The sequence below is a fragment of the Camelus bactrianus genome, chromosome 17 (assembly GCF_048773025.1).
Source record: "Camelus bactrianus isolate YW-2024 breed Bactrian camel chromosome 17, ASM4877302v1, whole genome shotgun sequence".
NCBI classification, from domain to species: domain Eukaryota; kingdom Metazoa; phylum Chordata; class Mammalia; order Artiodactyla; family Camelidae; genus Camelus; species Camelus bactrianus.
This window is the reverse complement of record NC_133555.1, coordinates 35,375,866-35,397,659: the sequence shown is the minus strand read 5'-3', so window position 1 is coordinate 35,397,659 and position 21,794 is coordinate 35,375,866. Positions and strand designations below refer to the sequence as shown.

At 47.7% G+C, this 21,794-nt stretch overlaps 2 protein-coding genes across 6 annotated transcripts in view; both read right to left on the bottom strand.

Moving 5' to 3' along the window:
* The window catches only part of SCAP (SREBF chaperone), a 61,251-nt gene extending 59,576 nt beyond the window's left edge, over positions 1-1,675 (bottom strand). Inside the window, exon 1 of one of the 4 annotated variants that reach the window (XM_074345005.1) lies at positions 1,506-1,675. The gene's annotated coding sequence lies outside the window, so the exon portion shown is untranslated. The other 3 variants (XM_074345004.1, XM_074345001.1, XM_074345003.1) reach the window with 3 other exon arrangements.
* A 4,127-nt stretch (positions 1,676-5,802) lies between these two features.
* ELP6 (elongator acetyltransferase complex subunit 6) lies at positions 5,803-19,253 on the bottom strand. 2 transcript variants are annotated; one of them, XM_010973102.3, is made up of 7 exons: positions 19,033-19,253; positions 17,251-17,329; positions 16,147-16,217; positions 14,120-14,238; positions 12,529-12,730; positions 11,060-11,206; positions 5,803-10,465 (listed from the first exon to the last, which is right to left on the bottom strand). In XM_010973102.3, exons 1-7 carry the CDS (start codon positions 19,084-19,086, stop codon positions 10,337-10,339), a joined length of 801 nt encoding a protein of 266 aa, XP_010971404.1. In that variant the 5' UTR covers positions 19,087-19,253; the 3' UTR covers positions 5,803-10,336. The 2 variants fall into 2 exon arrangements, with proteins under 2 accessions (XP_010971404.1, XP_074201107.1); XM_074345006.1 differs by lacking the exon at positions 19,033-19,253 and adding an exon at positions 18,515-18,726.
* Between the last annotated feature and the right edge of the window lie 2,541 nt (positions 19,254-21,794).

Below are 21,794 nucleotides of genomic sequence, written 5' to 3'. Positions count from 1 at the left end.
ATAGAAAACAAACTAATGGTTACGGGGCAGGGGATAAATTGGGAGTTCGAGATTTGCAGATACTAATATATATAAAATAGATAAACAACACGTTAATACAGTATAGTACAGGGAACCATATTCAATATCTTGTAGCAACCTATGATGAAAAAGAATGTAAGAACGAATGTATATGTTCCTGTATGACTGAAGTATTGTGCTGTACACCAAAAACTGACAGCATTGTAAACTGATTATACTTCAATAAACATATACATAAATAAAAAATAATAAATAAAGCACATGGAGACCCCTGGAGAGGTGCTGTTTTTGCCACAACAGCAAAAGAAAACAGAGAGCTCTCAAACACCAGACTAGTTCATAATAAATGAAATGTAATTCTTTCAACTTCAACAAATGACCTAAAGAATTAATATGGAGATAAATGTATACATATTTTGTGGTTTTTCTTGTCCCCAGAGGAATGCTGCCAATGTGTAAAACACCTAAAACCTAAACTTTACCAGCATACATTAAAAAGATACAGGTCGTCAATTAGGCATCACTGAAGAACACCTGAAATACGCTCAGCGCTAACTAGATACCCTTGACCCTGACTCCCTTATAAAAGCTTCAGTGTTTGGCACAATACCCTGAGATGGCAGCAAACCAATAAAGTTACTGTATACCAAACTCCACAAACGTTTGGTCAGAAACATACTCAAAGCTAACATCATTAAAGAAACCTTTTCTATGTCCTCTTCACAAGAATTATTACAATGTCCCCGGAAGGAGTTTAGTCACCCAGCTCTTTCACCACAGATGGGTTAGTAAGAGGCACGAAATCAGGGAACTACTGCCAGGTGGGGACTCGCTACTCCCCTCGGCCAAAAGCATTTCCACCTGTGCAACTACCTGCGGTTCAAACAAGTCTGGATCCAGGGCTCACTGCAACTAATGCTATCGTGACGTTATGACCCTGCAGGATATACTGGGGTAATAAACCTACCCAAAGTCAACAGAGGCAACATTAGTGAGTATTGTTTAGGTTTGAGCACAACAGAAAGCTAGAAATCAAGCAAAACCAGCAAAGAAGCTACGTGTTGCCTCTCAATCCCATCTTGCAGACGAAGCAAGAGCAGACAGCGTGCTCTCCCCCGCACTCTGGAAAACCCAGACAGCCCAAAAGCAGGTTCTGGAACCGGCAGCTTCCCGGGGGACGGTGGGGCCAGGGGCCCCAACGGCGCGACCCCCTCTCGGAGCAGTGGTCCCCGGAGTCAAGGGGAGGGGTTCCGTAGCGCGGCTCGCCCCGGCGGGGGCACTGCTGTGGTGGGGGTGGGGACGCGGCAACCCGACCCCCTCTCCGGGCTGCGATCTCCCCGCGGGGCCCTCACGGCTGCTGGACAGCACCCACGCCCGCACGCACGTGCCCTCGGCGGCCTCCACCCCGGAACTCCCCGGGCCGCGCGGCGAGAGGCCCGAGCCTAGGCCCGCGAGCAGACGCAGTGGGACGCGCGCGGTGGTACCTGTGGCGGCAGCAGCTCCCGGGTGGCGGCGGCGAGGACGGGGGCGGGGCGCGGCGTGCGCGCTCCCGGCCCGCGCGGTCCGGTGAGTGCCGCCCGCCCTCTAGCTCCCGACCGCCCGGCGCCCGCTCAGCTCTCCGCCCCTTCACCTCTCACCTCCTACCTTTCCCCTCCCGCCCCCGCCGCCCTCCGCATGTGCTCCCAGCGGCGCGCGCATGCGTGGTTAGCCCCTGCCCGCAGCTCCCAGCCCTCCCCCTGGCGGACTCCGGCCACAGAACTCAGAGGGAGAGGTCCGGGGCGGGGCCAGGGGAGGCGGGGCGTGAAGCCGGCACCGAGCCCCGAGCCCCGAGCCCCGAGCCCCGAGCCCCGAGCCCAGCACCAGAGCTTTGAACGACACATTTGGGGAATTAGCAAGAACACGCACAGGGTCCCCAGGTTCCCTGTTTTATAACAGCAAAAAACTAAAAGCAGCTGAGATACACAACAAACGCAGATGGGTCGATTAAATTACATCCATAAAACGAGCTTCCCAAGGTCTTTTAAAAGGATAAGTTTTAGGAGTACTTACTACTGTGGAAAGACGTTCTTGAAAGAAGGCTCAAAATGAGCTGTAGGGTATGAGCTCATTTTTGTTAAAAACAATCCAAGGAGAAGGGTCTGGGGTAACGCTGATGTGTGGTCAGTGGTCATCCCTGGGTGGAGGGTAATGGGTGTTGGGGTTTTTCCATTTACTCAGGGGCATATAAGCATTTTCTATGTGGAACACGTATTAGTTGTAATAACAATAGCTACGTCCACTGAGCGTGTGTTCTGTGCCAGGTGCTTGAAAACAAGTCCCCCTAAAACCAAGTTCCTCTGCTGAGTTTATATGATTAACCTCTCTAGTCAAAATATTAGTCCCTTTCTTGTCCAGCACTTGTTACCCTCAAAATTGAGGAGTATCAAAGAAAAAGGACTAAAACAAGGGGACTTTGTGTCCCCCCCCCCCAGTAAATCCTTTCCACGTCCCTTATTTCTTGTTTGTAAGAAAAAGGCTTTAGCTTCTTAGACCTTCCCTGAATTCCAAAGGGCAGATTCAAACAGTTACTAATCAGGGAAGGGAAGGAATGCAGAAACAAAGGAAAGACTCCTAGTTCCTCCTCAAGGGATACAGAATAAGGCCCTCACCCAGGTGGAGGCCAGTAACTTCAGGCTGAGCACAAGATTCCTGGAACACTGCCTGTTACCTCCCCACCAACCAATCAGAAAGTCACGCACCCTGCAGCCCTCACCCCAAAAGTTGCCTTTAAAAACCCTTCCCTGAAAACCATCAGGAGTTTGAGTCTTTCATATATGAGCCACCCATTCTCCTAGTGTGCCCCTACAGCAAATCTTTCTAGGCTCAAAACTCATTTCCTTTGGCTTGGTCTCACTCAGAGTCAGGCACACAGGTTCGGGTTTGACAACATGCTGAGCTGAGCACTTTGCACAGTCGTCTCATCCGACCTTCCCGTAAACCCCGAAGTAGATCTTGTTACCTACCGTATCCTTTGAGGAGGCGGCTTCCTCTGAGATGAGGGTGCAGGTCCCAGCCTGTGGAGCACCAGCCCATTCCAGGATGCTACCCCCTGGAGATTAGCTGTGGGCCTGTGCGCAGGGACCTTGATCACACCGCCCCAAGTCTGTGTGTACCCAGATCTGGAGTGTCAGGGGTCAGCCTCGTCCCACCCTCCTGCCGTGAGCACACCCCTCTCAGCTTACTCGCATCCACCCTGGATCTACCTGGATAAGGCAGATAGTTCCTGTTCCTACCCTGGAAGGCAGCAGCGCTGGGGTTGCACAAAGAGCAGATGTAAGCTCAATGCCAGGCTGAAATCAGAGGCACCCTTCAGGCACCTCCAGGCACCTTGTCCCTCCCTAGCAGGCCTTCTGCACTGTCATGCCCTGTCCCCTCGACCCTGTTCTAACCTTTCCAAAATCTTGTCTTCCTCTCTGCCCACCACACCATTATCAATGATAAAATTAATCACTGGAATTTGACACAACATTGTAAAATGAGTATAATTCAATAAAAAAAAAGTTTAAAAAAAATAAAGATCTCAATAAAGGTAAAAAAAAAAAAGATAAAATTAATCATGCGGACAATGGCTTTGGCCCAACGTTGACCTTTAAGATTTTTCCCTGTATTCAGAGTTACATTTTGGCTTTAGATGAGAACGTTTATTCTATAAAGAATTTTGTTGTTGTTGTTATTTTTAAATTAGAGAGTGAAGGAGAGATCAGTGTGGTGAGTCTTACCTATACTCTTTATCCATCTCCCAACACTCCCTCCACCTCTGATCCCTTGAGATGCCATCATGTAGCCCCTCAGAAACCTTGGGCAAAAAGGACCTCACTTCTGGCTCCAGTTCTTCCTTCTCTCTCCACTGCCTCCTTCCTTTGGGCAAATAGAAAGTCTATCCAATTTTTTTAGTTTTCTGAGTGAACCTATAGTCACCCTGCGTGACTAAGTACCAATCCCTTCCTTTTACCGTCACGTTCCTACAAAGAATGTGGTTCCAAACTTGGCTCATAGCAGAATCACCTGAGGGACTATTTAAAGTTAAATTGGAGTCTTCCTGAGCCCTACCCTAGGCCCACTGGACCAGTCTTCTCTCCAGAGAGGGCTGGGAGCTTGTCTTTTCACAGCCCCTACCATAAGGACGTAGACAGTGTCTTTGGGGGCACTGCTGTCACCCTCCTTACTCCCCATCCCTTCCCTACCAAACCTGTGTTTACAGGGGACTGACCCTTAGTAAGATCTGGACACTTCTGCCCCAAATAAGAGCCTTCAAAACTGACAAGCACTTAGCTAAGTGCCTCTGTGCCTTGCAGCACTGTCGAGAGTCCTCCGCTACACTAGGTGAGCCACTGGAGGCTCTGTTGCCCCCCCGTGAGTGGAATGAAGTGGCCATGGTCTTATGGCTTCTCCAACAATCTATAATGAAAACATAGAGAAAAGCTGAAAGAACATAACAGTTAACAAGTATATACTCTAGATTCTACATCTATCACTGTTTTGCTTAGTATTACATGTTTTTCTTAAAAAAAACTCTATCCCTTTCTCCACCTATCAATCCATCTTATCTGTTATGCATTTCCAGGTAAACCAGATACCTGATTTTAGTTTCTAAATATACTTCAGGTGGAACAGCCTGTTGACTGAAAAAATACACACAAACTGAAAGTTGAGAATTCTGGGGTTTTCGGGGACATTACTGAGGATGATAGCCCAGCCTTTCAGATAGATCTGAGGAACTGTTCCAAAGAGGTAAGGGAGAAGCCAGGATATATTGGAGTTTTTACTGGAAAAAAACAAAAACAAAACTGTGTAGTCAAACATCAAGAGACTACTGCTAATCATAAAAACAGACATCTCAAGTATGGGAAATACAAGAGTCTGGAATCACTGAACTCATTCCTTTGATATGCATCTTAACCATCTAGGGCCAGTACCCTGTTTTTATCCATCTTGGATTTCCCTCAAGGTGCACCATTGATGGGGCAGGGGGAGTGGCTGCAGTGGCTGATGGCTTGATGGTGGGCAACATTCATTGTTTATTGAAATGATAGGCAGTTTTTTGTTTTTTTTTTTTTTGTCCACAAGCTCCATTTTGCCCTAACTAGCCAAAGCTCAGCCTTACTTCAGATTGCTCCCCTAGGTAAATTCAAAATTGAAATAAACTAAATGGAGCTTAAAGATCACCCAGAAGTGATAACAATTCCTAGAACTTGAGAATCCAGCCTGGCCCAAACATCTTGGCAATGTTCAAAAATAGGGGCTGGGTCTATTTCACGAATGAAGAAAACTTATTTGAGACAGGGGAGGAGATTTGCCCAAGGTCACTCTGATAACTGACCAGGCAGGTGGCCACGGGACTCTGGGTTCCAGCCCACTGCCCTGCCGCCGCAGCCTCATGGACACAGAGAAGGGTGTTTCACAGTGATAGAGCTCTGTCTTTGCAATCACTTGCACAAATGATCAAGCTCACCATGAATTAAGCATTAGTGATAACAGCTGGCAATGTGATAAAGCAGAAAGGGCTGCTTCAGGGCCAGATTCCTTGGATTTAAATTCTGCTTCTGACACGCAGCTGCTCTGTGGCCAGGAAAATTTACCTCAGGGAACCCTGACTTAGGAGTCACGTTCCAGGAAAATGGACCTCTGTGGTTTTCAAAAAATTAAATTGGTATGAACACATGTAAAATGCTTAGATTCCAATAAACTGTAGTCATTCTAATAATCATGATACAGTCACTGAAAATATTTAAAATCTCCAAGTTGTTCATTCAATGCCTTTATTACCCATCAAGTTCCCACCATGTGTCAGAGACCAGGGATATAAGTTAATTCTCTGCACTAAACCAGTTGTCTTAGTGCATACCTTTAAACAAAACCTTACAAGCAATATGACAAGGATATTACAGAGGTCATAACAGCAGCCAATAATAATGACAAACTATTGATTGCTGGCTCCTTGCCAGAGACGGGCTTTACAATATATTACCTTGTATGATCCTCATGATGGCCTTTAGAGGCAGGTAAGATAAACCCCATTTTAGGGATGTAAAACCAAAGCAACCAGAGCTTTAACAACTTGCTGGAGGTCGTGACGAGGCAGCATCAAACACCAGTCTGCCCAACCCAAAGCCCCTGAACTTCTGCCACTGAGTTTCCAAGTGCTCTGGGTGGAAGGGAGTTAGTTGGCAGGAAACCAAAAAGCAGGAATCACCCAGCGGATGTGTATAAGCAGGGCCGCGGAAGGTAGGAGTTTGTGAGGGGAGAACAGCAGCAGTAGCCAATACTTAAACATAGACCAGGGCTGCCGTACGTGTCCTCATCACTTATTTCATCCTCACAACCCTCTAAACCCATTGAAACAGTCACCATTATCTCCCCCATTTTGTAGATGATGAAACTGAGGCCTAGAGAGGTTAAGTAACTTGAGTAAGGTCATTGCCTCCGAAAAGTTACCTTTACCAATGCAAGTCCTAACTCGGAATAAAAAGCACTAAGAATTTCAAAATGTACAAAAAGCAGCAAGTTCTTTCAACACGGGTTATGAGGCGTATACTGCTCTAATGCTCGAACCTGACCAGGCTGACACAGATAAACAAAAAAATTATAGGTCGTCTTAACTCACAAATAGAGATGACATGATACCACAATAATATAAATCTCAATAATAAGTATTAATTCAAAAATCTTAGCAAGCCTAACAGCAGGTCATAGAAAATACAAGTACCAGGAAGACAAGACCAAGATAGGAATCCAGGCTCACGCAACAGAGAAGTGTGACCACGTTCATCACATCCACAGGAAAAACAGTGCCGTTACCTCAGTGAGGCTGAGAAGGTCTACAGAATTCAGTGATCACTGGTTAAACTTTTAAGAAGGGGGGACAGGAAATTGAGGAGGAACATTTCTTTGTCCTTTCCTTCTCCAAGGTTATTTTTTTAACTGACTTGATAATAGATGCTTTTTAAATTAAGAATTACTATATACAATGCTTCCTATCCCCTTAAAAAATAGAAACTAGACAACAAACACCTTCAAATCACCCTTAAAACAAATTTTAAAATACGGGTTGAAATTATTCAAAAGAAAGTAAGAGAGGTTGGTATCCTTATTTTCAGATGTTAATAGTATCTAGAAAAAGGAAAAAAAAAGAGAAACATATCTAAAGAATTCAAGAATCCCCCAAAATTACTAGAAGCTATATTTTAGAAAAACTGTAGGATAAGTTATAAATTTTAAAAAGTTAACTGCACTCCTATATCAAAGACAAGGAAAACACAACAAAATCATGTAATTCCTTTTGCAATAACAAAGAGCACTTAATAAGAGAATATTACATTAATTTCATTATTTTAAAATGAAATTATACAACTACAATTTCTAAAATGGGAGAAAAAGTCCCTGAAGAATATTTTATACAGCTTGATAAAGAGCTTTTGAAATTCACCTGAATATAATATCCCTCCTCTACCCCCCCTTTTTTGTGAAAACTGGGAACTTTGGTACAAATAAGAGGTCCTCGGGATACAATATTCTTTTAAAAGACTCTTGATACAGACATACACTAACCTTTCAATATCTACTAAAGACAAACTTCAGAGAGGCTCATTTTAATAACTTTACATATAAATAAATCAGAACAACAGAAAGAGAAAGGAACATTACTTTTCAATCAATTCTGTTGGGCTCTTTAGTTATCAGCATGGAGACAAATTACAGCACTGTATCAAATTCTAAGTGAGTCAAAATTTTAAGCATATTTTAAAAATTAAAGTAGAAAAAAAAAAGGATAGCATCTTAATTCCACAGAGAAAAAATACACATTTCTGAATTCTGAGGAACTAAGATACCATCAGAGACAAAACAACATTCCAAGGTCCTGTTCAAATAGCACTGCCACCATACAGTCTTCAATCTCCACTCCCTCAACTCAGGAAAAAAAAAAAAAAAAAAAGTGAGGTGAAATCACTGCTCTTTTCTGTGACCACCAGCCTATCAGTCTCCCACTACTTGAATCGTTTTTATGGCCCTCATCTTCTCCTCCACGGCATCACATCCGTTAGGTTCCTGTTTTCGGTGCCCCATTAGCTTACAGCAGGTGTCTTTAGCTTAATAACCCCTTATATGAAACAGGTATTCTACAAATAGTTCTTGAACGCATTTCTGAATATAAGGAAAAAATGTTTCTGTAGACAATAGTTTTGTAGATGTAGAAATATTTTTACATTAAAATGACCATTTTACAATAATAAAATCTTACTTTCCAAAATATCAAAGAATAAAAAATAAGTTGACACCGGATTTTAACTGATAAATGACTAAGAGTGAGGACTAGATTCTATACACATGGGAAAATACAGAAAATTATACCCTCACCAGTACCCCAGCATTGGTGGAGGAAAACTATCGATCACTGTTGACTGGCTTCATCATTCTGAAGAACCACCTGATGACATATGAGGGCCAGTCCCTGCTTTCATTCAGAAATTCCACTTCAGGGAGTACACTCAAAACTGTCATAGCTCCTTACAGGCCTCCTCCCTGCTTTATTTATAGCACTTATCAAGGTCTAACTCTACATCTCTTAATTCTCAGTTCTGGTGACTGTCTGTCTCTGTCTCCTCCACTGGAATGTCAGCTCCAAAAGGGCAGGGCCCTATCTTGTCACTGTCATACCCTCAGGACCGAGAGCGGCCTGCCACATAGAAGGCCTCAGCATTTGTTGAGTGAAGGAATGAATGAAAGTTCTAAGGAAACAAGTATTTTCCCCCATCCCCAAAAAGTTACAGTATATAAAATTTATAACAGCGTTATTTATAATTACAAAAACTGGAACCTATATGCCCAGAGAATAGCTAAGCAAATTAGACTATAACGACCTATAAAATGCTGAATAGCCATTAAACATTAAAAACTTAGTGAAAACACTTATAAATCAAGAGAAGAAATATATCAGCAACAATTTGTATCGTGTAAGAAGTGTTCTGTGGTGCCTCACCCATTCAGAACTGCAACTTATATGAAGCTAGTATAAACACTGCAGTACTAATAAAAGAATGACGAGATCCTTTAATAACTACTTTCTTAAATTACTTACACTCATAATTCTCAAATATTCTATCAGGTCTGAAATATTTTGAGAAGAAAAGCAGCTACTGTTTCAGTGGATAACTGACCCAAAAGTTGGTATGAGTTGAAGGGAGAGGTGATAACTGTTCAGTTTACAAAGACTAAAAAGTGTAAAAAAAGGTTAAAATTAAACAATAGATATGAAACTTCCTTTTTCCCTTAAAGCAGTGTTATTTTTTCGTTTTATGTATTTTCAAAATCAAATTCTTTGTGGTACAAAGCACATATAATAAAACGTACCCATCCTAAGAGAATACTCTGAGTGACCTTGACTGAGGGGCTGAGTGTGGCAAGCTGGCATCTGCAGGATACTGGGGCAAGAGGTCACCGCCTTCAGTCTTCACAGGTGAGGGAGGCACTGGCTACACCCCAAGGCCCGGTCCTGCCTGGCAGCAGGAACATTCCTTATCCCTCTCACCAAGGTCATGCACACCTGTGCCCTACATGGGGCCTCGTGGCCAAGGCCAGGAAGCCAGGCCCTCGATGGCTTGATCTCATCAGCACAGGGGCAGGTACGACAGAAACTGGAGGAGCCGACCTATGAACTGGGCAGGGAGCCTGCCTCTGGTTTCCATGACAGTCAGTCAGCAAGTATGGACTTGAGAGTCAGGCCTCCATTACCTGCAGCCTTCCCTACAGCCTTGAGCATGCTTCCAAACCTCTCGAAGCCTGTTTCCTCACTGGACTGAAGGGGAAAATACCTTTGGATGAAGGTGAAAATTAAGTGAGACAATCCATGGGAAGCCATGAGGTGGGAACTCACTTTATGCCAGCCATGATTAGTCCTAGCTGTTACCCTGGACACATGCCATCCAGGACTGCCTCCTGGTGGGCACATTCACACCTACTTTGGCTCGAAAAGGTATGAGAACCAAAAATGGGCAGTTGGGGCTAAAGCGTGTTTACAAGGAAGGCTCAGAAGGACCCCATTCAGCCAGTTTAACATGCAGCATCTCTCTCAGCTGCAGCAGTGCTGCAGATTCCTCGTACATTTTCTGAGCAGGGCCCGGGGGAGTGAAGGCACACCACTGCCACACCATTCCGCCAGCCCTAGGTCACAGTGGGGCTGCCAGACTGCTACAAAGGTGTAAAGATCCACTCCTGCTCAGTTGCTTTATCTTTCACTCCAAAAATAGTCCAGAGTAGCTGCAGCTGCCTCTAAATCAGGTCACAGAACAGCAGGAGACATTCCTTTGGCAAAAAAGGACACGCTCTTGTCCTGTATCTTGTACTGGTAAGTGAGGCTCCGATCTCGTGGGGCTGTGGGCTGTGAAGGTCCCCTCCACAGGATCTTCAGCTGCAGCATCAGAGAGAAGAATGAAAGCAGAGGCCCCCCAGGTCCCTGCCCCATCGGGAACCTGACCTTTCCTTGAGGGCTCCATGAGATCACAGTCACATGTGCCATGCAGTCATGGGACCGACTTCCAAACTAAAGCTCATTACCAGCTACCTAAAAATAAAGATTTCCCCTCCATCACAACAGTCATAGTCGCTCATTACAGAAAACATGAAAGACTAAAAAAAACTGAGAGGTAGAAAAGAGTCATTTGGAGAAACACCATTTGAGTATTGTCACGTATTTCCCCAAAGCCGCTGTGCTCCTGCAGAGGAACTCCACCATATTTAGTAGCAGGGCCCCCACCTTCCACTGCAGACAGCTGTCTCCTCTCCAGGAGCTGTGCTCTGGCCAAGAATGGACCACCGCGGAAAACCTGCCCTGGTGCATGGGCCGAGCACCATCTGGGGCAGACACCGGCTCGCATTCACACAACTTCCGAGGCCTCCAAACAGAGGGCAGGACCAACCAGACCACCCCATGACCCGACAGTACCCCACTCAGGGAAGGCAGCAGCTACTGCCCAGCGAACACCTGACCCCAGGCCCCACACACCTGCCCGTGCACGTCTTTGCAGAAGCCGGTGGCCAGGCCCTCAGCCCGCAGGATCAGGTGGCTCTGGTGACTAAGACCATTCAGCAGGATGTCATTCTCCTCGTCCTCAGCGTCTCCGCTGTCATGCACAAGGGCCACAATGTTTCCCTGCAACAGAGACCAAGAGGGAGAACTGCTCTGACCGGGAAGGGACGCCAGGATCAGGGAGCACTGGGTGCCCTGCACACCCTCTCACAGCACCCCCTCCATGGGAAGGACCCGCCTGGGCTCCAGGACCATAACTGCAATCATGCACTGGACAGTTTCACCAGCACATCCCACCAGTGCTCAGTTCATCTGCAACGGAGGAATGGTGTCCCATTGTTAAAAGGAATAAAACAGATCTGTGTTCTCGGGCAATGGACACCAAAACACACTGTGTGTCATTAAAGGAAAAGAAGTACCGAGCTGTGTGGATGGCAGGTTACCAGCAACGTGAAGAAAACTGCAGGGAGACAAGTATACATAAACTGCAGACTCTCCAGAAGGACATGCCATGGACAGAGGGAGACAAACAATTATTTTTTGCAAAAGTAGCCTTTATACTGTTTATTTCTAGTCCTTTTTTTTAAAACTGTTCCCAAGTTTTACTTTTTCAACTAAAATAAGTATTTTTACAAAAAGTGGGTGGCAGTGGGCCACAGAGCAGGCTGAGCTGCAGAAGCTGACTCTAACTCCCTCACTCCCTCTGGAGCCCCCATGAGCTGTGTCCTCAGGCCCCTCATGTTTCCTCCTCCTTCCATTCCCTCCACATCAACCTGCTGCCTGGCCCTGTGACTGTAGCCAGGACAGACTCCGAAGGCCCCTTAAACCCAGCTTTCAGGCAGGACCCTGCACACAGGAGGTGCTCAACACGCACTGCAGGAGCTACACACCCCCAGCCAACTTATTTACCTCCCCTCCCCACTGCTCTGCGCCCCGCCTGAGCTGGCGTGGCGTGAGCCTCACCTCACCCAACCCTTGCAGTCAGCTAGCTGGGAGGCAGGCACCACCGCCATTCCTATTTTGTTAAAATCTCTATCATGGCAAAAGTCTCTATTTTTGCCACAAAATTTGACAGTGAAGGTTACATACATTCTATCCCTGTATCACATCAATTTTTAAAGCTGTATTAAACCCACTATCTCAGCCGATCTTCAAAACATGCTCAAAGCAATAATGACGTGTGGCAGAGCTGGGACCGCTGCAGTACCGCAAGTGACCGCCCCTTTAAAGACGATGCCAGGGATCCCTTTAGTTTTGGAGGGCTTTATTTTTCAGCAACAGCAGTAGAGAGCAGGGTACACAGACTGAAAGATTTCTGGGACTCTTAGAGTAAAGCCAAAGCCCAAGGAATTAAACAGAAAAGATCACTGCAAGCAAGCGAGGTCGGGAGCTGCCTGGGCCCACAGAGGTCACAGGCAAAGCATGGGGAGCGGGCCCACCGTTACCTTCCGTTCCCAGCACACGGTGGCTCTGCAGTAGTGGATGAAGTCCAGCACCGCCACGGCCCCCAGGCCCAGGCTCAGCAGCACACTGAGGTCGTCCACCAGCAGCACCGGGCACCTGCAGGCAGCCTCCTCCTCGTCCGTGGGCTTCAGGGCCTCCCGCACAAACTCATACAGGGGCTGCAGGTTCCTGGTGTTGGCCTCCCTGGGACACAGGGCAAAGTCAAGAGAGAGCCCAGTCTCTCTACTAATGTCTAGGAGACTGAGCAGCACAAGAGGGAAGGGTTAGGGGGAGGAGAGGAACTAGCTCACAGTGCTTGACACCAAGGGACTGACGACATGGCTGGAAAAAACAGGTGTGCATGCATACGAGTACGTTTACTTCAGTTCAAACACATCCTGAGGCTACTAGGTACAAAGCACTGTGCTGGAAACTGGGGGACACAAAAATAAACAGCCCCCAGGGGCTCCTGATCCAACAGCTTAAGCATCTGGAAGATTCACTGGGACTGGGCAGGCAGGAAAGGCCTCCCCATGAGGCCTTTGGACATGAAAAGCTAAACATCAGCTTGGGTGTCCTGGTGGTGAGGGGCAGCAGTGCAAGGGCTGCTTACGTACATAGCAGGTCCGACCTGGTTCTCACACTGGTGGTTCCCCCACCTCCATCTTCCAGCAACAGGCTGGGGCTCAAAAAGAATCGAGGCCCAGAGGCCAGGCACCTGCCACACTACCCGACGGCTGTGCCCCACTAAAAGCAGAGACAACACCCCCCCACAACCTTGCCTCAGGTGTAACCAGGCCCATCACTGAGACAAAGACACCCTGGTTCAGAGATGAAAAGGGCTGTGCGCAAGGCCACACACGCAGGGTCAGGGCATGTGGTCTTCTGACGCCACACTGCACCCCAGGGGCTGCAGAAGGCTGAGTTGGAGGGAAGGCACAGCGGGGCGAGTTCCTGCACGGACTCCTTTGTGGTGCAGGACGGACAGCAGCCAGGTGGGGCATGACCACAGAGCTGTCTGTGGCTGACACTCATAAAGGATAAGAGGCAGGAAAGCCAATCTCAGAATATCAACCTGCAGTCAGCAAACTTTTTCTTAAAAGGCCGATAGTGAATATGTCCGGCCTGTGGGTCATATGGTCTCTGCCTCAACCCTCAGCTCTGCTGCTGTGCAGCCAAGCAGCCAGGGGAAGTCTGAGAACACACGAGTGTGGCTACTCCAACAAAACTTGATCTACCAAAAAAAGTAGCTGGCCCTTGCCCATAGTCTGTGAGTCCTGGATCAAGCCAAGAACAGAACAAAGGTGTGTGCTAAGGCTCTGAGCCAGGGTTGGAAAAAACCAGCAGAGCATACTGTTCTGCCACACACCCAGCAAAGAACGCTTTCTGTAGTTTTGGGGACAGCCGCACATCCTCTACCCCAAGGTCAGAGCTGAGGGCTTTCTGATGATGCTGTGACACCAGGGAAGTGTCTAACCCAGGAAGCCAGCACTGTCCCCCACACACTAGGGAGAGGGGATAGCACCGCAAGCGTGTTCTGGGCCCACCCGCCAGGTGTGCCCTGCTGGGCCAGCTGGCCGCAGGCTGACTGACCTGAGGAACTGCAGGGGGTGTGGCTCCTCCTGAGGCCGGAAGAAGATGTCCACTGCGGACTTGAGACCCTCGAGGAACACAAGCTGCCCGCGCTCCCGCGCTGCGGTCAGGCTGACACCCTAAACATGACGGAGAGGAGGGGGGTTCCTGCACCTCACAGGGAACCCACCTCCAGCTCACAAGAGGGCATAAGACACATTCCAAACCCTACAGGTGTGTGCCTGTTCGCCCCACATGGTGGCCCATGTCCTCTCTCCCCCAGGTGATCCCACCCCACCATCCTTATTCTGTTTTCAGACGTGCCTTTACATTTACTTGTCACATTTTTGTAAAACTTACATTGTTTTGCCTATATATTTAGTTTTGTGATTACCCAGTACTGCTTTTCAGTTTACAATAATAATATGAAGTTTCCTTTTTAAGAGCATGTATCTACAAAATGAAGTACCTTTCAAAACAGTAAGTAAACAGTAACAACAAGTGGGGTCAGGATGCCAGTCTCCGCTGCAGCGGAGTGGAAGCAGCAACAGACCACTCGTAAACACATGGGGTGGCTGTGTTCCAATAGAATTTTATTTACAAAAAACAACGGGTGCAGGTTGTAGTTGGTCAACCCCTGCCCTGGACCAGCACTTCTTAAATATGTGTCTTCAGAAGCCATGCAATTAAGAATCTCTTGAGATAACAGATTAAAATGCAGATCCCTGAGCCCCACTCCAGATCTCCAGAATCAGAAGCCTTGGTGGCAGGGCCCAAGACTCTACATTCCAACAAACACCCAGAGACGGTGACGCTAATCTAAATATGCAAACCATTGCTCTACCTGTGCAGAAACAGGTGACACGGAACTCCTTAAGACTCCAGGTCCCCAGATCAGGTCTCGTTCGCTCATTTACACACCAGTATTCACTATGCAACACCACTAGCAACAGAGCGGCCCTGGCCGGGAGAAGGACTCTTCATTGTCACCTGTGCTCTTACTCATAACCATTTTATTGATGTAAGAACAGTGATACACCAAGAGTACAGAAGCTCACACTCTAGTATTTTGCACGCCCAGTGCTGTGGGTGCCATTCCTGCTATGTTGATGATGATTCAAAGGTAACAGAAAAAGCAGCCAATCTGGACATGAGATTGCAGAGTGAAGCTTTCTCATCCATAAACACAGACACTAGGGCCACAGAGACATGCTGTACAGATCTGAAATGCAACCTGTGCTCCTGACATGACTGCTCTCAGGAGCTCATGCTCTGATCTGTAACACAGGAGCCTCTCCTTTTTCTGCAAAGGATGAGCCTACCCTTCTCTGGCCCTCTCATTGGTTTGTCCCCATCAGAAAAGGCAGTGACTTGGCCCAACAGTAAGACTGGCATTTAAAAGATCCCTGCTGATGGGTAGCCTGGTTCTCTCCCTCTCTGGGCTGGCCTGATGAAAACAAAAAACAAATACACACAACGACAACCACCCAGTAAATCCACCTAATCACAGGTCACAAGTAATGGCCCAGGTGAGGTCAGGAGGTTCTCCATTCTCTTGGCCATCTTATCCTTGTTTGCCTGCATCTAATGAGATAAAGGACAAACCAAGATAAAGTGAGGGGCAGGTGACAAAAAGCATCTCTTCCCACATTTAGGTCCTCAGCCCTAGACTTAGGGAGAGAGAGTGGGAGGCGCTCAACTTAGCAGCAGACCAAATTGTGATCACTAACACACTAGGATTAAAAATTAAACACACAAGATTAAAGCTCACACTGAGGAGAAAACCTTAACTGGTCCAGACTCAGTAGAGAAGGGTTTGATTAATTAACAATAGATCTGGTTCTACAAACTTCATAAATTCAAAAAACACGCAGAGATGCTGCCTTCACCCTTCAGATAAGGGGTTCAGAAACTCAGGATTTCCTTAGTCCCTCACTTGCTAAGTTCTCTAAAACTCAAACAGGGAAGTTCAGCCTTAGACCACACTCACACAAGCCTACTAAACACACACACTCAGGGATCTCATCCCAGAGGCCTGGAATATTTACCAGCTTCTGTCCCACGATATTGTAGTGACTGAAGGACTGGATGAGTGCCACAAAGCAGACTTTATAATCAGCTGGAAAACAAAATAAAATAGAGATTTTTAATAAAGTCTCTACTTACAATCTGTCTCGTATACTTTGTACCTCTGGAAACAAAAGCACTGATGCAGGTCTAGAGACCCACAGGCCTTGCAACCCGACAAACCCAATTTGATTCTAAAATGTATTTTTTTTCATATTTAATAATTATACCTTATTTCAATGATTCTGAGATGTACTTCTCCTCTGAGATGTACTACTAGGAAACTTATTCTGTTCTATTGTAAATAAACGGCAATTTTGAAAAAAAAATTACATTTTTCTGTTTGTTGGTGCACATAAATACAACTGATTTTTTTTAAAGTGGTCTTATATCCAAGAGGATAAAGGGGGAACACAAAGAAGCTCTAGCTACCTTATGAACATAAGTAATTCCAATAATTTATCTGTAGATTCTCTTGCTCTTTACATGCTGACAATAACATTATCTAAAAAAAAAAAATAAAAAAAACAAAAAAAAACTTTCAAAGCTTTAAGTTATTACAAAGAGAAGTGCCAAAGGTCTACCCTGTATCCTGGGCTGGCTCAGTATGGACTCAAGGAGAATCAATAGATAAATAAGCCTTTTTTCATTTGGTTGTTTTCTTCTTCTAATCAATTTTCAAGTGTGAATTACAGTGGCCATGCTGTTTTCTTTCCTGTTTTTTAGGAAGCTTCTACCAACAGGGCAAAATGTCAATGGGTCAAATGCCCAGAGACCTCAAGATACACAAGGACTGAGGAGCAACTAAATCAGGAGGCCACACAAGGACCTCAGGAGGGCAGTGTCTGTGCAGTGGATGGAGAAGGGGAAGGCAGGACCTGGACAGAATGAGCACATGCTACTCTCTGGAAGAGCTGGGGAGGGAACAAGATGGTCTATAATCTGTTACCTAATTAAGTAGTCACCTGGTTACCCAAACACCAAAGCCCTGGCTGTTAATACTATCTCTATTGTTTCCTGGAACAGGCTTTTTTTTGCCCCTCTGCCTTGGGTTTCTTTTTCTACAGCATCAATGAGTTCCATACCTTTGAGGTAGAAGGAGAGAAAGTGGTGCACAAGGAAACTGCCATCTGTCTTGGCATCACAGAGTAAAGTCAGTTTCCCCTAAAAGTTAAGAAGAACATAAAAAGGTGAATTACACTCCCTGGAAAGAGGTGAACTGACTATAGAAATCTAGTCAATTGTGTCCACCCCTATACTGCTGTATCTGGAGACTGTGTGTGTGTGTGTGTGTGTGTGTGTGTGTTTAATAAAAAAGAGTAAGAAGGAGAAGGAAATAAGCCAAAATTATGGAAAACCCAACAATTAAAGTGATTAGTATTAAGTCACTCATTATGGGCAAGCATATCTTAGCTTCCACTTTCCCAAGGCAAAAATAGAACAAAATCCATTCTTTTCCTCACTCCTCGCCTTAGTGACTCAAGGATCAGTCTTAGGGAGAATTAAATCCTGAACAAAGGAAGCTTTTACCATCAGAATCCAACAAAAATCACAGACTGCCAAAAATGTAAGGGAACTTTAATAGAGGTCATCTGATCCACCTACTTTAAATTCTGGTTCTAATTCTGTCCACAGGGTAAGGGACAGGGAGGAAGCAGTTATTGACAGAGACCTCTTGTAACAAAGTTCTCCCAATGGCCCTGGACACTGCTTCAGGTAGAACTCTGATCATGGGGAGCCCTGGAAAGACCTCTAAAGATGGTCTCTGCAGTGCCTGGCTGCCCTACTCCATCCACCTCTAGCTCCCTGTCTGTGACAGGGAAGGTCACCTCTGTGCTATCGTGACTTTTTTTCACTTACAAAATATGAAAGGTCACAGCAGCAGACCTGGAGGGTTACCGCCATTGTTGCCATTTCCTGGTGCCCACTCCTATCCACCATTCCCTCACTCTGGCCCTGGGCTGCGAACTTGGGAGGTGCTAGCAGTAATTGGCAAGGTAACCAGCGCCACCTGGAGGCTTGGGCAGGCAAGAACTGCTGGGCGGTTAAAATCCACAAGCTTCTACTGAAAAGTACAATTCACTTAGCACTGTGGGATCAGAAAAAGGCTTTACATTCACGATATCTTGACTGCCTCGAGGAGCTTACTATTTCATTAGAAAGACAACAGTTATGAAATAAAGCAGGTGTGTTACTAGGAGAGGTAACTCCGGGGCTAAAATGTGAAAAATTTCAAGGTGCCTTAGGGTTCGGGGAGGAGGGTGAAGAAAACAGAGTGGCGAGGCTGTGGTGCCAAAGGTGGACTTATACAGTCCAATGTTGGCCGGGAACAGCTTCAAAGAGCATTACTGGAGGCCACGAGGAGGAAGAGGAGCAGCAGCGTTCACTGCGACCTGCCGAGCGCTTCCGGGCCAGAAGGCGGCTCATGACGGCTAAGAAGCTGGTCCCGCATGAAGGGTGGGAAGTCGAACACTGCCTTCCGGCAACCTCTTCTGGGCGCCAGGACTTCCACTCTACTGAGCACGCACAGGGTTCCCTGGTACACGTCTGTGAACTTAAACGAATCCGAACGTCGGACGTGCTTCCTGGAGAATTTCAAGGGCACACACGACCTTTGGGAAGACGCGAGAAGGTCCAGAAGCCTTCCTTCCGCAGGCTTAAGTGTCCAGCCCAGCCCCGGGTGCGCCCCCTGCAGACTACCACTCCCAGCAGCCACCGGGCCCCCCGAACATCGCGTTATTTCCCACGAGTCCGCGAGCGCTTCATCCGGTTATGCAGTCTTCCGCCACGCTCCCGGGACCCGCCACGCTCCCGGGACCCGCCACGCTCCCGGGACCCGCCCGCTTCCCGACTGCGCAACCTCTTACCTGCTCCGCCCTGTCAGGGGTGGTGTTGAGCAGGTTGTTGAGTTCTGGGAACATTCCGAGCTCCGGACCAGGAACTAGGGCTGCTGCTGAGAATAGAGAGCAACATCCACCACTCAGGACCACGTGGACATAGCGCGCACGCGCAACGCCGCTTCTAAGCGCCTGCCGAAGCCAATCTGGCGGGCGTCTGGACCCGCTGCCGGCGCACGCGCAAGGGCGCACATCCGGCCGGGCGCTGGGCGTGCTGGGCTGTGCGGCTGCTCTCCTGGGGCTCCCCCGTGTGGCGGGACCCGGTTGGTTTCTTCTTCCCTTGTCAGCGCGCTCTCCCCAGCCCGGGGCTCCGGGACAGTGCAGCCTGTCGAGCTTCCGCAGTGTGCCTCAGTCCTAGAAGCTCGGGCTACAACTGGCCTGGACCGCACCGTGAGCCAGAGTTTCCATGGAAACTGCGAGATTAAGATTGATGTGGAATGTAGTCACTTACCTGAAGCTCTGCACCTGGGCTGGAAATGGAGGCTGCCTCCCTCTGTCAAAACGACTTAGATCCTACAGCCAAGAGTGGGATCTTTCACGATTATGCATATGTAAAAAAGAGGAAAGCAGGCTGTGGCATCCAGGAGCTAACCTGACACTCACAGCTAGGTCTTGGTGTTTTCCTCTTGAGCGTAAACAATTTCAGAAAACATCAACAGCAGGAAGATGATGATGGATGAAGACAAAAGTAAACCACTCCATAATCATGTTGGACACAAAACATGAACATTGACTAAGCGACAAACCAAACATCCCTTCTCCCAGCGAATAAGAGTGCCGCTTCTTTACTAAATACATGGAAATTAGGAGTTTGGGATTAGAGGATAAAAGTAAGGTATAGAAAATAGATAAACAACAAGATCCTACTGTATAGCATAGGGAACCATATTCAATATCTTGTAAATTCTATAATATAAAAATATGAGAAATATATATATATATAACTGAATCACTATGCTGTACACCTGAAATTAACACAATACTTTAAATCAACTATATTCCAATAAAAATAAATAAATAAAATAAAAATCCCCGAACATCGCACAGCCCTGCCCCAACCCTGTTCCAATCACTGTTGAGTCCACACCATAGTTTCCCCTTGCCGTCCTATCTCTAAGTTGGTTTCCTCCAGGTGCTGCCTGGCACCTCCGCCGCCTGTGACAAAGGAGTCTTTACAGCCCCAAGTGGGAGGTGAACCTGCAAAAGCCGTAGAGACCGCAGGCAACAGCCCACAAGAGAAGCTGAAAGAAGGCTGGGGTAATCCCGAGCACACCCACCGGAGGGCAGCAGACACCGCCTAAAGCGGCTGGGCTGCCAGGACCTGAGTGTTGACCAACACCTGCATTCGCAGACCTTTAGCCAGGCTCCTTGGCTTCCCCCTCAGAAGCTCAGCCCTGTGCCCTTCGTGGGCTCTGCTCTTCTCAGTAATGTCCCCACCGCCCTGACTCTCACGCCTTCTTGGCTCCCACCTTGCTCAGAGTAAAGGCCAGAGACCTCAGCTGGCCTCAGAGGGCTGGCCCCATACTGCTCGGAACGCCTGCTCCTCACCTGCTCCAGCCCCACCGGCCTCCCTGCAGCCTCAGACGCCACCACACTCAGAGCCTCTAGCTTCTGCCCCTCTGCCTGTACGACTCTCCTGCCACATGTCTGTAGAGCTCCTTCCCCGAACTCCACATCTTTGCTTTGTGAGACCGTCCCTAAGTCAGTCCCATGTGGCAGACGTGGAGTCGCACCACCCAGACCCCACTTCCCAGAAGGATCTGCAGGCATTGCCAGACATCCTACCAGGATTCACCTGGGCTACAGAGGGCCCCCTTGTCTGGTGACTAAGTGAACCTGGGGGACTGGGGCCTGGTTATTTCTGCCCCAGGTTGGTGGGGGTGGAGAGGGCCCTTGGACAGAGGACGCTCACCCCAGAACCCATAGCGGTCTTGTTGGGCTGCATCACTGTTCAGGGTCTCCCAGCCCAGCCCTGCTTCCACCCCAAACTCCACGACTGGGCTTCAGCTCCTTCAGTACCCTAGCCCTCCCCACCCTCACCCTGTGTTGTTTTTCTCTGCAGAACTTATCTGACTCACAACTCAGTTTGATACCCAGTGTCTCTCCTCAAGCGCACGTAAGCTGGGTGAGGGGAGGGATTTTTGCCTCTTGATTAGTGAAGCACCTAGAAGAGTGCCTGTGATACAGTAAATGTGATGAGTGAGTGAGTGAGTGAGTGAGTGAGTGAGTGACAAATGGGACTCGGGCCTGCGGGTACTTTCGCAGAGCTGGAGGAAGTGTGCTTTCCAGAAGGCTGCAGATGAGGGAGGGGAGTTCTTAGCCTGGTTTCCCCCAGTGGCTGACCCCACCCAGATGAGGTCCTTTACTGAGAAGGGAACCTCAGAGCCGACAGTGAGACAGAAGTTGGAGAGGCCTGATGAGCTGTGTGGTTGAGCCGGGGCCCCCAGAACTGTGCTCCTGCAGGTCAGGGACTAGAACATTTTTCGCCTGCTGAGGAGGGTGTTGCCTGCTCCACGAGTGGTCTGCTCAGCCTGCCCCTCTTGATGTTGAAGGAGCCTTTGCCTGGAGTAAGAGGGTGAGCATCCGAGGAAGTCAAAGCTGACATCAGAGGAGAGTCTGTGCATCCGAGGAAGTCAAAGCTGACGTCAGAGGAGAGTCTGTGCGGGGCCATGACCACTGACGGAGGAAGGCAGGGGGGTTGGTGCCCTGCTGACGAGAAGGTGGGAGCTTAG

Excerpts from the sequence above, each read along its gene's own strand:
- ELP6 (XM_074345006.1), bottom strand. The coding sequence starts at position 18,592 with ATGAGCCGCCTTCTGGCCCGGAAGCGCTCGGCAGGTCGCAGTGAACGC. Across the intron at positions 12,731-14,119 it reads CACCCCCTGCAGTTCCTCAG|GGAGGCCAACACCAGGAACC; the intron begins GTCAGTCAGCCT and ends CCTGTGTCCCAG. Across the intron at positions 11,207-12,528 it reads CCGTGTGCTGGGAACGGAAG|GGAAACATTGTGGCCCTTGT; the intron begins GTAACGGTGGGC and ends TCTCTGTTGCAG.